Source organism: Salvia hispanica, chromosome 4 (assembly GCF_023119035.1).
Source record: "Salvia hispanica cultivar TCC Black 2014 chromosome 4, UniMelb_Shisp_WGS_1.0, whole genome shotgun sequence".
NCBI classification, from domain to species: Eukaryota; Viridiplantae; Streptophyta; class Magnoliopsida; order Lamiales; family Lamiaceae; genus Salvia; species Salvia hispanica.
Genome location: NC_062968.1, coordinates 53912699 through 53927389, shown reverse-complemented (window position 1 = coordinate 53927389; position 14691 = coordinate 53912699). Strand labels below are relative to the sequence as shown.

Below are 14691 nucleotides of genomic sequence, written 5' to 3'. Positions count from 1 at the left end.
AAAGCCTATCACTTTCTTTACATACAGATACCGTGTATCTACACAATAAAAAAAGAAATGCGAAAAATTAGCGCTACATATGATTTTGATAACGGATATATTTAAGGAGTATTTCTTCCTTTTTTTTTACTTTAGGATTGGCTCAAAATTTACCAAATGGTTAAAGGCTTTAAGCATTACTCCCTCCGTCTTCAAAGAATATGCACTTTGATTCGCCATAAATTTTAATACAAAATTGTTAAAGTATGAGAGAGACGAGAGAAAAAAATAATTAAAGTATTGTTAGTGGGGAATGAGACTCACATCATTAAAAAGAAAAAAAAGGTTTCCAAAATTGGAAAATGCATATCTTGTGCAACAGACTAAAAAGGAAACAATGTATATTTTTATAGGACGGAAGAAATATGTAAGAGCATCCACTATAGGGGCGGCGCGCCGGCCGCCCCGTTTGCGGTGGCGCCGCGGCGATCTATAGCGGGGGTGGCGTCCGCCCCGCGGGCGGACGAATTGGCTTGGGGCGGAAGGGCCATTCGCCGGCTTTGCGGCGAGGACGGGCCGCATGAGAGAGAAAAGCGGCGGCCGCCGCGCCTATCTATAGTGCGGCGACGCCGGCGCGGCGGTCGCCGGTTTAAATTTTTTTTTTTTAATTTTGAATTTAATATTAAATTTTTTGGCTTATTTAAATACCCCAATTTGTTTTCCACTCCACACCCATTTAATATTTCACACCGCGGATGGTGTTTTTATTTGTTTTTGTATGTTTTTTTTAAATGTTCGTTGTGTAATTTTTCGGTATCCATGAATACAACGAATATTTGGTCTCATCGCACTTTTTAATTTTATTATTATCTCGTTCTCTTATTATTTATAGTCCGATAATTTTAATTGTAATTGAATTAAAATATACAACAAAAACAATAAAGTGAAATTTGTCCACTAAAAAGTGTCCGCTATTGCTGCGGACACTTTTTTTTGTGGTTGTTGACAAATAAAATGGAACTATGGAATAAAAAAAATTGTCCGCCAAAAAGCATCCACCTATAGTGATGCTCTAATACTTGGAAGATAAAACAATTTGAATTAGTCAAAAACAATTACCACCTTTGAATTGGGTTATTCATGTTGCGTTGATTTATATAATTACCGATATTAGTGGGAAAATGCAATAATGTGCATTGATTCAATTTAATCAAAACCTTGTTTCTTTATATAGAAGTAGTAAATTATAATGAGTTAATAACACGATATGACGATGATTCAATTAAATCAGCATTGATTCTAGCAAATTTTTCTTAAAAAGTGTTGTTGATAAATCAATATAAATGTAACTATTCCAAACAGTGGCACACCGAATTAAAAAAAAATAGAATTTTATATCCGTTTTAAAATTTTATATTATTGAAAAGATCTATTACTAAGAAGGAAAAGGACGCATAAATCATAATATGCAAAAAGTCTCTTTTAAGAAAAAATTCCTTATTTTTGTTCTTTTTTCTTCCGTGTAAAAAGTAATGATATTGATAGTTAAGCAAACTGAAAAATAAAATATTACTACTATTTATTTAAAAAGAAAATTGTAGTATAACTTTTTTAGGGGGAAATTGCATCACTCTTTTATAATTAAGTTTATATTTCTGCTGGAAATTTCTGAAAAATAAAACAATTCCATCGCCTTATTGACAACGTTTTATTAAGAAATATATAGAGGTAACCAATTGATTCCAAATGGTAGCCATCCAATATCTACTATACTAATTAATATGATAACCAAAACATTTTCAACATGTAATTAGATTATACGACAAGTATTGAAAATGAAATATTAGGCCATGCAAATTATGTAGGTTTTCACAAAAATATAGAGCTAATCGTTTATCTCAACGGGCATGAACTATTTTTTTTATCTACGTACTTTATGTCTTTGTGTAAGTTTTAAGCAATTTATAGTACATTTAAATTAGTTGATCACGTAATTTTAGATGTATAATTATTGTACTATTATAAGTACTATTATTTGAGAGATGAATTTTTTGGTCGCATGTAATATCACAAGCTATCCACCTATTTGCCGACTAATGTATAAAAAGAAAAAGGAAATGAAACCAATTCGGTCTAGAGATTGAATAAAAGGCCACAAAAGTAGATGAGTTGGTTAATTATACGTGGCATTAATTGTAAATAAATTAGCATAGACTTAGGTAACCAAAATTAAATAACGAGGCAATGGACCGCCATATCTTTAAAACTAATTATAGGCAAAAAGAGCAGCACCCAAGATGGAAAAAGTCGGTAGGATTTTGACTTATTGAACCCTCAATTTATTAACTATATATGCCGTTTGGATTAATATTTCATAATGCCGTTTGAATTAATACTATTGTTTAGGTAGTGGTCTAACTTTGGGTTATTTACCGAATAATAGACCACCTATATAACAAATTTTTAGAATTATATGGTAGGGAGGAGGAGGAGGGACTTAGTCATCTTTTTATTTTAATTTTTTAGTACGTAATTACTGAATTTGTTAAATGGGTCAAATAGTGCGAGATAAATTGTGTGTTTTGGACATTCGAGCTCCAGATTTTATGAAATCAAATGGAGATTCTTTATCAATTATAGATTTTGTGTGAGCTTGGATGTTATGAAATCAAATTATATTCTGACAAAATATATATATCCCATATCACTATCTTTTTATGTGTTTGAAAGTTGAAACCCATATATATTCGGACAAACTTACCCATACTACGATGTGTAGCAATGCTTTCAACATACTTTACACTATCATTTACTCCCTCCGTCCCATAAAACATGACACACTTGTGGGACGGCACATGATTTTAGGAGGTTTTATTTTGTGTGTTAAATGGAAAGAGAAAATATAATTTTTATATTCCTATGAGAGAGAATTTTTTTCAAAAATGAAAATGTGACATTTTTTGTAGGATAAACTAAATAGAAAAGTGTGACTTTTTTTTGGGACGGAGGGAGTCCTAAGCTTTTGAAGTTGATGTGATTGATGAACTATAATGATAAGCTAGAGATGAATGATCATTAGTAAGTTATAGTCATACTAACAAATTCTTAACCATGACTAATCAATATACATCAATGGCGGATTTACGGGAGCGGGAGGGGGCAATTGCCCCCTCTGTGCGACTAATTTCCTCTTATCCGGATGTTAAATTGGTATGTTTGTTCCATCCGTTTGCCTTCTACATCACTCGATAGATCGAAAATAGTAGGTCATGTCCGTCCTTAACTAAGCTAGTGGAGTTATTTATATTTTGTCTCCTCTATTTCCAAATTTTGGATTCGCCACTAATATAGTCTTATGCTTTGATGGCAATAATTCATAAGTGATTAATATTTGGAGTTGGGATGATAATTAGTGCTGGTTGAATTGAAAATTAAAATGCTACAGTATTATTAATTTTGAGTGGACTTAAATTATAATATAATTAGACATTAATCCTCCCTAGCTAGCGGATTTAAAATATACTTTTTCTGCCCCACAAGAATATATACGATCTTAGTTGGGCATGTTGAAGTAATACGATCGAACATTATATGCTCTCTAGCTAGTTTGTTTCAATCAGCTTTTTCATAAAAACAAATTAAAGAACATGGCCGGAAATCTGACCTTCTGCCCTCTCATTAAAGCTTCACTTTCTCCTCTTATGCCTTATGTTTTTCTATGAAAAGAAATTTCTCAAACTAATAAAGAAGCTCATTAAGTTAGCTAGCCAGCTGGAAAAAATCTTCAATACTATAAAGAACAAATAAAAAAACATGTAAGATCTTTTTTTTGGTTTCTTCCTCAACATTCTGATTCAAAATAGTAGAAATCTTTTATTATTAATATATTACTCTCTCCGTCCCCGATTAAGAGTCACACTTTTCCATTTCGGTCCATCCCCAATTAAGAGTCACACTAATAGTAAGTAGGTTTCACATTCCACTAACTCAATTCACTCACATTTTATTATAAAACCAATATAAAAAAAAAATAGGTTCCACATTCCACTAACTTTTTCAACCAACTTTTTTTTATATTTCTTAAAACTCGTGCCCGGTCAAAGTGTGCTCTTAATCGGGGACGGAGGGAATAATTATTAAGTAATCCGAGTATCTATCTATATTCTCCTACATTAGAATAAAATATCATATGTAATCTACCATAACACGTAATAAAAAGTTGTGTACTGAAACTTAGAAATAAAATATCATATTCCCTCGATCCTATAAAAATAGTTTTCTTTTTCTATTTTGGTCTGTCCCACAAAATTAGCTACTTTCTATTTTTGGTAAGTTTTTCTCTCTTATAAAATTGGTTATATTATCCACTAATAATACTTCAATCATTTTATTTTTACATCTTTCATATTTTACCAATTTTGCATTAAAAATCTGTATCATCCCCAAAATCTCTATTTTTATGGGACGGAGGAAGTGCGTGTGAATCCCAATACAAGGGGAATCATCGCAAGTATACATTAATTATGATTATTTCATGTATTGAGTTTTTAATTTTAATTGATATGAACATTCATTATCAATATGTGTAGTATATATGCTTAACCCATAGGAATAACCATAATTATGCACAAATACAAGGATTTGTAAAATAATTAATACTGTATTACCAATTCGTCTGACCTAAATATAATGTCACTAAAATTGAATTTGCTTTGATCTTATTTTCTTGTTTGGGCGTGCTGTATCATATGGAGTCTATTGTAGTCAAATTTATTTATTTTTATTTGATGAAACATTTTTTTTTTCTGCAAACTTTGGTAAGGTATCAATTTTGATCTGTAATATTTGAAAATATCTTCTGGGATCCATTAACTTCAATGTTATATCATGTGAACTATATTGTGAGATCCATTAAATTGTGGTTCAAATGTTACGAACCAAAATTGATACCTTAACAAAATTCACGGACAAAAATAAAATGTTCCATCTTTCTATTTTATTTCATTTATCAAACGAGGCGAGCAAATCTGCTACATTTTGCTCGGATTATATTATGGCGATCGACACCAAATTAATTAAAGCAGTAGAAACTTATGGAGTGCACATGCTCATGAATATGCACTCTGGCTTTGTAAATATATCCACGGCCCACCACTTATATCATGTGGTTGATTCAGAACGATTTCATTATTTGAGTTATTCATATTTATATATTTTCCTTTTTGTCAAAAAATAATTCAATACACATTCGTATTGGAACATATATAATGATTCATAACACTAGGTTGATGTGTTTATCATCATCCATCACATGCAAGCAAGTGGACGTATAGTTTCATGGTAATTCTTTTTTCTTAAATTTACATGTATGTTTATATATAGTTGTAATAAAAAAATGAACATCTTGTAGAACTAAGCCCAAACCCACCTTCAAAAATGCAATACTATTACTATCAAAAATTTAGATTGATGTTACATGACAATCAAATTTAATTATAAGGATCAAGCTAATTGTGTCAACAATAATGATAATACATTCACTCTTGTGAGAATTGACCAAATTCACATCTAGTTTGGTGGCCTGATGGGTTATTAGATGGAGGACGATCTTGGCATGAGACTTGGTACGTAATTGGCTTTTGTTCGCTGATTTTTTTTTTTTTTTTTTTTTTGGAGAAGATGGAATAAGATTTCTTTGCTGCTATGTTCTCTTGTACTCATGTTGCTCACCATCCTGTGAAGTGAGTTTGAGCCTTTTGACATAAAAAATAATTCAATGTTATAAGAAAGATTGTGTATAAATATTTATAAACCTTATTTTCAATAAACAAAAGGACAGTCACACGTACCATTTCAATAAACAAAAAGACAACACATATAGATCCCATCATTACACAAGGTGCATAAATAAATTACTACTTTACATGAGTAAAATTGATTGTCGAATGTTTGACAATATTCAAAGAACCAAGCACATTTTACTATCTAGATTTGCATCGGTCGTAAGACTAACTGTATAATTATTAATTAACAGAGCAAATGGCATATTTAAAGCTAAACAATTAATACCTCTAAAGAAGTCGATACGTGTACGCAAACTTAATTATATTCGAGAAACTGATTTTTTCTGATTATAGATTAATAATAAATTAATAAGTTTTTACAATGTAATATAAGTACATTAAACATCATAAATTATACAGTAGTAGTATATTTTTTAGTATAAAGTCACCAAAATTAGGTTAAAATCACAATGAACGCTTCCTTTCCATTTTAGGGCTTCTTTAGCAAGTTTAATCATTGAACTTTTGATTTGAAGTGGGAAAATAAAATTAAAAGACTATCTTGATAAAAAAAATCATAATGATTGTTGTGAAATAAGCTATGGGACATCATCATTTAACACATGTCTTCTGCATAGTATTCATGTTCCCACTTGTGATTACTAAACAAACCACTAATCATCATTAATTAACAATCTTAAAACAACAAGGTGTGAGAGATTAATCAATCAATCAAATTGGTTTATCATTTGTTTGTTGATAAAGACAAGGAGGATACCATTTCCTTACTTTAAGTAACCATTATTGCCCCCACTTTCAACTGTGTAAACATTAAGACATGTACAAATCAAGAAAGATCCTCTAATTTCTCATTAGAAATCTTTGGCATAATAAGACTTAACTGCATAAATAATACTCTGACTCATATATTATTAATTATCAAACTCCACTTTGTGTTTATTTACCATCATGAATTAAAAGAAAAATTATAGATTACATATGGCCCCTACTCCTTTAATTGTTGCTTCACCAAAATTTGCCTAACTGTCTAGATTTTAATGTTTCAATGAATTTCATGTTTTGAACAAACCCAAAAAAAATACTAATGTTACATTATTTATGCAAGAAAGAAAGGAAATAGTATAGACTTATATTACATCGGCATAACAATAGAGATTGGGATTTATATCGATATCCTTAACCATAATAGTTACATAAAATAAGCGGATTTGATAACAACAAGATAGCTCAATATCCAACAAACTTGAATAATACTAAAGAAAAAATTGAAAGCATATTATTTACCTTTCTTTCTTTTTTATTACAATGTTACATCAATTCCTACAAAGGAAAAAGACAATAAAAGATAATTTATAATTCGGTGGTTCTGTGCTAAACTGAGTTGTACAGTCTACTGGTATTGATGTTTGCGCTCCACCGGCTTGTACCATCCCCTTGAAGCTGGCATATAATGTCTCCTTCTCTATATTCAATAATACTTATATTACTTAAATGTCAAATTTGGATGGGGCCATCTTTTTTGGACCTTATAGAAGAGAATGGCCAATTGGAATTCACCAATTCCGAAATATAATTTTATTAATCACCAAATAAAATTATTATCTCATGGTTTATCTTTATTAAACAACTCATGACAAGGTGCATATTTAGAGTAGATTTTCATGTATTGACTTGATTTGTTTGTTGTATGAGTGATGACAAATTCAAATCAATTTAATAAATGATTCAAAATCTTATCATAATAATCACACCATATATTTTATAAACAAAACATATCTAAGTGTAGTGTCCTTCCAATCAAAGTATATTGCACTTGTGTGGCAAGAAATCAAGAGAAAGGCCATTTTGTGATGGAAGAAAAAGCAAGACATTGGGACCTAATTGCTTAGATTCATATTGTGGTTTTGTTTGTTAGTGAATTGGACAGCTATACGCATTCATGTCCCCCATCAACATTCCAACCATGTTTTTGTCAAATTCCATGGATTTTGTAGATCATTGAAATCTAACACTAATTATTTGTTAATATGTAAGTATTCATTCAAATGACATTCCGATAAAGAATACGAAGATCCAAGCCCACAAAGACAAGGCCCACTTTACATTTGACTAATCTTGGTAGTGGGAGCCAACCATGTGCTAGTGTTTTGTTCACATAAAATGCCAAAGTTTTTTAGAGCTTTTTTTAAAAATTCAAATAAGATAATAACATCCTTCCAAAGGACACTAAGATGCTAGCCTTTAACATTGAATGTATTCTAGGTAATGAATCATAATTTAGTTGGTAAGATAACGATAATCAGGCTAGTTTATATGATTTTGGGTCGACCTTGTTTGGATACTAGCTGATTCGCTAAATTTTATCGATTTAGAGATTTCTATGCTTAACGCTAAATGTTCGTGTTTCGTGCCCAACCAGATCGGATAAAAAGCTAAAGATTAAAATTAATGAGCAATACATGATCGGTCCAATGCTTAATAACAAAATATTCATATTTATAGAATGTAGAACATTTAATTAAAAAGAATTTTAAAATATATATCTTTAAAAATGACACAATAAAATATTATACTTCATTCGTCCCTGAAAAGTATGAACTATTTCTTTTTTAGTCCGTCCGTAAAAAGTATGAACTTTCTAATTTTGGAAACTCCTTTCTCTCTGGGGTGGGATTTATTCTCCACTAACAATACTTTTAAAACTTTTTCTTTCTATCTCTCTCTTATTTTTCCAATTATGCATTAAAACCCGTGCCAAACTAAATATTCATACTCTTTGAAGACGGAGGGAATACTACTAATGAAAAAACAAGCTAAAAGTGAATTAAAGATTTATTTTATTTTATTTTTACACAATTATTCAAAATTATAATTAGTCAATCTAGTTCCCAAACAAGCGATAGACAATAATTAAATCTATTGCGATCCCATCGGGCCAGCGGCCAGCCCAATCATTGCATTACTTGCCTATGTATCAAAAGAGTCCTAATTGTATAGACAAATTATTATAGCTATTTACTTAAAATATTTAAAAAAAATTATAAAAAAAAATTAAATCAATTTAAAAACTAGGACTATGAAGCTATTTTTCGTAAATTAACTTTCTTACAGTTTAGTGACTTAGTTCAGGTAAAATTCATACAAGGAGAGACTAAAATTCAATTTAAAAATAGTTTAAATTAAAACGCACAATGTTGATCCATAGCTCAATAGAAACCAGAAATGAGCCCAATTGATCTAAAATGAGCCTAAACGGGCCAAGATCCACAATCTCAGCCCACCTCAACAACAAGTAGTAGTAACTATTTCTCTAAAAATATACAGAATCAAACAAGAACTGTTTAATTTAAGTAGACTTCATGTAATCTAGTATACAAATATAATGTATACAAGAAGTTTTATTATGGTACAAAACAAAACTATTTTACAAACATGAAAATGAGAGGTGAAAATGCAACTAAAAGTACATATATCTTACAGAACTACAATGGAGAGCTGGCCTGGGCTTGGAGGAGACAGAGGATTCACTGGTTCGGAGTGAGAGACGGGAACGATGGTATCGACTCAAGGATGAGCTTCCGGCTGCTCCTGAGGCCAGGGGACATGCCGCCACCTGCATTGTGAGGCGGAGACACTCTTTTCCGGTTAGGCGAGGCAGTCTGGACGCCTCCGTCAGAAGACCCTCCTTCGCCTTGGAGAAAGTCAGGGATCTCGTCTTCTCTGATGGTCTCAAACTTTGGTGGTGGCGGGAGGAAGCTCGATTTCCCGAATCTTTGCCTAGGAATGAAGCTCGAGGAGGAGGAGCCAATGGAAGGGAGCGAGGATCGTGGTGGTTTCTTCTTTGAGGAAAACGGGAGCTGAGCCGATGGCCTAGGAGATGGAACGAGTATAAATTTATGGTTCAATAGGTAAAAATCATACAGGCGAGTCTACCGTATACGTTTATTCGTATCCTATAATCCTTTAAATTCTCAATCCTACATGTGTTCACAAGACTCGGTTAGCATAGTTTACCTTCCTCCCCGTAGAGGGGTTGCAGGAGGCGCAGACTCCGTGTTCTGTTCCACATCGTTCTCCATTGCAATCTTCTGCACGCCCTTCTCAGACGCGTCTGTTTCTTCTTCTTTTTCTTCCTGCTCAGCTTCAGCTTCCATGCCTATCATTACACCGAATCCATAGTCAGAACATGTAAAGGATTGGCACCTTGTTAGTTGAAATGCATAAATATACACTCACCGTCTTTTCTACCAAATGCATTCTTACACCCTTCACATCGGCAGTTGATGGAGCAGCTGACGCCACCCTGTGGGAAGCCGGAGTTCACCAATCAGCTAACGAGATAAGACAAGTTCCTGCAAAGGAAGAGGAGGAGAAACAAACCTGATAGCATTCACAGTATTTCTTTAGGCAGCCCGATTTCTTGCAGTTGCATCCTCGCTTATGACGAGCAGAAGCAGGAGTCTTGCTGGAGTCATCCTGAGACACGTGTTCACGAGTATATCGATGAGCAAGAGCAATCACAACGTCTCTGAAGGCAACTTAACTAGTTTACTTACCCCGATCTCTGATGGCGAATCTGATCCTCTGATCACTTTGGGAGCAAAGGCGAGAGGATTTCTGGATTCGATTTGCTTGCGCGTTGCAAGGACGGTGTCTTCATGGATAGGTTTATTGAAGCAATCTATACAAGCACATGGCTCCACACAGTACACCCCGGCAGCAAAGCATTCACAGTAGCTGCACGTAAAAGTTCAAACCAGAGATTATCTTATGCTACTCAAACGAAAGGCTCACATCCAACCTATTAAACGCCAATCATGACAAGTTTTCGCCCTGAAACGATATCTATCAAGATGCACAAAAAGTACTCACAGTTTAAGACATTTTGATCTCTTGCAGTTGCATCGTTTACACGACTCTCCTTCTCCAGATTGTTCAGCCCTACGTCTGATCAAGCAACAAGTTAAAAACATTGATCTTGAAACTAGCTGTTGCTGGGAAAAAATAAACAAACAAGAATACCTCTTTTTCTTTGGACTGCTCTGATTGATCTCTTCATTTGCTGCGTTTGCAGATGGTGGGCAGGTCTCTTCAACGGCAATTTCCATGCCATCGACATCTCTGTCAGATGTGGCAACGACTAAGATGTTGTCCAGCAGTCCTTGACCGCCATTTGATGTGTGGAGATTGGCAACTGAGCTAGGACCAATCAATAACCGTGCAGACGATGAAGAATCAAGGTTAACAACATTATAGTCCTTAGGCGTTGTAGCAAGAGCATTTAGATGCAAGCCAATGCCAGGCATAAGACGACGTGAAGACTCGTTTCCCCTGTTTAACAGGACAAGCTTCTGGTCATTGGAGGCCATATTACCATCAGAAGGAATCCACGCAGAAGAATCAGAGATGGAATTCTCTTCGAAATGTTTCCTACGAGCCCCTCCCATCTCAAAAACCAGACAGCGCCTTCTCATACCACGGTAGAAACCAAGTTGCTACAAAAATCATTCAAACATTCGGATTAAAACTTTTTAATAGGTAGCAAAGAACATGTTGAAATTAGAAACTATTTTACCTCACAATCCACTTGTTCATCAGAATTGTTCAATGATGCAGCATTGTCCACCTCGTCTCCTTCTCCGGGCTGAGTAGACATAACTTCAGCTTCATTTCCTTCGACAACATGCTCACCAGAATCCACTGCACTAATTAAGTGCAAGTTCTGCATGTCACTCTTAATGCCAGTATAGAAACTCGCCCCGGGATCAACTGATTTGCTGAAAGAAACTCTAACATCCGGAGATTCAAAAATCAGCAGCTCAGACGTATCAGATAACATATGCTCCCAATCACAGGGCGCAGCTTCTGTATTTTGATTCACCCCGTCACTATTCACTTCACCCCTCTGAGGGTGTTCATGCATTAACGGCACAAGGTCTGAAGAAGTGGAGCCGTAATCTGCCATGTCTTTGTCTTCACGACCACAACCCGTTCTTAAGTTGGTGTTAGGGCTAGCACATTCATAGTCTTTGGCAAAATCCACCACAAACTTGGAGCAATCATCGTAAGATGGCTCAGCAGCCATATCACCACCATCACCATTTTCCTTTTGCTCATCCATTTGCTCGGTAGCATCTGCATTTGCCTTGTTTGCATCATGTTTGGTCCCGTCATCGGAAGAAAACTCAGGTTTTGATGGATCGGAAAGCTGATGCCTGAAACAATGCAAAACAGTTCAAACACAACGCAAGCAGGTTGAACATGGTGTAGCATTGCAACGAGTGGATGAATTACCTTCGGAGAAACCTGGATTCCCGTATAGAGCTAACATGAGGCGAAGTGAAGACGGATGGAATGGATGCAAAACTAAGAGGGTTGATTGTCTGAGTGATGTGTGTGGATTTAACCGGCTTGATAGGGGAAAGACTGTTGAGGAAGGTAAAAACCGGAGAATCCTGCACGCGAATAGGACAAAGTCCAGTGTAAGAAAACAACAGATTACAGTAAAAACAACACCTGCTAATGATCAATCAAGATTGTATGAAACCTCCGAATTCCCAATCCAAACCAAGCAACCAAAAATAGTGCTGAGTGGAAGTGTCGGTTCTACATCAGATTCACTAAGGGATTAATGTCTTAGTTAAATTGATAAATATGCTCATAAAATGGTTTTAGAAACAGAAATGCTAATGATAGGACAATAAATAGGAATGAGATTTGTGAAAATCAAAGGAGAGCTGAGATTTAGGTGGAATTGCTTTCACTTTTTACCGTCATAGATCAAAACTGGAAAATTAAAGTTAAATGTAACTTGCATTTGGTGACATTTGCTCAAAGATTCTTTGACAGTTGTTTATTCAAATCTAGAGAGAGAGAGAGGGAAAGCTTTCTGCAACATGCATAACAAAAGGAAGAAATTGCAAAATCATTGAGGTTTTAAAAGAGAAGGAGCAATTCTAAAAATGTGTTTTATGCATCAAATTGCTCCACATACTTCTTCTTCCCCATTTTTCCTTATAGACAATTGAAGGAAAAAAATAAAATCAAAGACAATAATTGAAGAAACCAAGTCAAACCAAATTGACCAAGATTTTTCTGGGATTAACTTTGTGCAACAGAACAAAAACCACAAATTCAAGATTCCAACGCTCAAATCCCCCAAATGAAGAAATGTCATAAAAATTAAAAAAAATAAAAAGAAAAGCACTACCTTGGACAAAACTAAGAACACCAAATCCAAGATGGGAAAGAGAGAAAGGAAAGAAAAGGCTCAAAACCCACTTCTCAAACAACACAAAAACAAGAACCCTAACAAAATGGCTAAGCTTAACTCCAAACAATGCCAATAAAAATGCAAACTTGACGCTCAAGAGACCAAATTAAACCTCAAATTTGGCAAGAGAAGCTGAGATCTGACTGTTCTTGCTCCTCTCCGGAGTATCCATCACCTCAGGCACTTCTCTGTTAGTCTCTTTTGCAGAAATGTCAAGTCTATCCTCCATCCCTTGTTTGTATGGAGGATAGCCCCCTCTATCTCTCTATCTCAACTCCGTTTGCTCCACGCCACACCTCCAGAGAGAGAGAGGGAAGAGGTGGGTCAAATAAGAGAGAATGAAATTCAAGAAGAAGCGGGAAACGCAGTGCAGTGAAAGAGAGTGAAGTGTAAAAAAAAAAGAATGGATTTTTCTTGTGCTGACAAAAGCAATGTCCCCACAATCACTCTCCCTATGCACAGCTGTTGCCCATGTGTTGTATTTATATGCAATGCAAAAATAAGGCAACCTTAAAGTTGTTGTCGTGGAAATATAATCACGAATCAAACAAATGAGAGAGAGATGGAATTTACAGTTGGGCAAAATAAATTAGGCTGTTAACACTAATATTTTTTTGCCTAAACTGTAATTTCCTATTATAGACACTCTTTATTTTCTCCCATCTGATTCTTGACCATATTTTGACAAATTATGGTTTAATCATTATATTCCTTGATTTTTTATTGTTTAATTTACAGTTATACATTTTTATGAGTTTTTTGTTGAATGGGAGTTTGTTTCAATGGAGGCTAAATCTTTTTCTACTTATATCTCTTGGTATTAGTCAATTTATTGACTTGGAAGCAAATGAATTTCCTTTTAAATTTAATTAATTAATTAATTAATATAACTATTTCTTTTCTGGTCTGGTAATAATTTTAATTTGGACTTGGGCATAATTTGTCATATTCTTTTAGTATAAATTGTGTTATAATGGTTGTAGATTTTGGGAATTTTTGCTAATATTTACTTTAAATCTTGTTAGGGATGATATGTTAATGTTTAGTACTCCACTATTCATCATTTTGCAACACTTTTTTCTTAATAAAATTTGACAGGTACATAATTGATTTTGATAGAAAATAATATTCTGCCAACTTCGATTCCAAATATGAAAACACTATGTTATGCTAGAAAATCATGAAAACTGTATTAGTGTTACTAAAATTAATCACCTTATGTTTATAAAAAAAATTAAAAATAAAAACTCATCCCCCAACCCCACAAACAAAAACAAAAAACATCACCCACTATTCCACCAACTAACCTAAAATCAAGGAAAATTTAAGGTCTAATCCAAGGGGAATATAAAGCACTAGGACCACACTAATTATAATGGATGATTAATAGATTTTTATATGTCCTAATTGAGTGTGATTACTGCACATTTTTACATGTAACTTTGTCATAATTATTTTGGTATACTATCAACGAGAATATTTAGAGCTTCGCGTAGTGAGAAAATAAGGCATAGTAGTATTATTTTTATCATACATTATAGGGCGCTCCTACAATATACTATACCCCAACTTCATACAAATAAAGAAGCAAGGATAAACCCACATTAATATAGATGTATCACGGGTTTTTCAAAT

General features: G+C 33.9%; 2 protein-coding genes across 2 annotated transcripts in view; both read right to left on the bottom strand.

Annotated features, from left to right (window-relative positions):
* Positions 1 to 9128: 9128 nt before the first annotated feature.
* Positions 9129 to 13447, bottom strand: LOC125223401 (protein tesmin/TSO1-like CXC 2). The gene is made up of 10 exons (XM_048126536.1): positions 13169 to 13447; positions 12078 to 12238; positions 11359 to 11998; positions 10806 to 11278; positions 10656 to 10730; positions 10340 to 10520; positions 10164 to 10259; positions 10020 to 10086; positions 9798 to 9939; positions 9129 to 9653 (listed from the first exon to the last, which is right to left on the bottom strand). Exons 1-10 carry the CDS (start codon positions 13283 to 13285, stop codon positions 9308 to 9310), a joined length of 2298 nt encoding a protein of 765 aa, XP_047982493.1. The 5' UTR covers positions 13286 to 13447; the 3' UTR covers positions 9129 to 9307.
* A 933-nt stretch (positions 13448 to 14380) lies between these two features.
* The window catches only part of LOC125221399 (sulfate transporter 3.1-like), a 1860-nt gene continuing 1549 nt past the window's right edge, over positions 14381 to 14691 (bottom strand). The window contains exon 7 of the mRNA XM_048123518.1: positions 14381 to 14387. Within this exon, the coding sequence (XP_047979475.1) occupies positions 14381 to 14387 (7 nt within the window). The remainder of the gene's footprint in view (positions 14388 to 14691) is intronic.

What these genes read in the sequence shown, in the direction of transcription:
- LOC125223401 (XM_048126536.1), bottom strand. Translation starts at nt 13,285, where the DNA reads ATGGAGGATAGACTTGACATTTCTGCAAAAGAGACTAACAGAGAAGTG. An exon ending in AGATCAAAATGTCTTAAACT is followed by an intron (nt 10,521 to 10,655) that starts GTGAGTACTTTT and finishes TTTTACGTGCAG; the next exon opens with CTACTGTGAATGCTTTGCTG. An exon ending in AATACTGTGAATGCTATCAG is followed by an intron (nt 10,087 to 10,163) that starts GTTTGTTTCTCC and finishes GGCTTCCCACAG; the next exon opens with GGTGGCGTCAGCTGCTCCAT.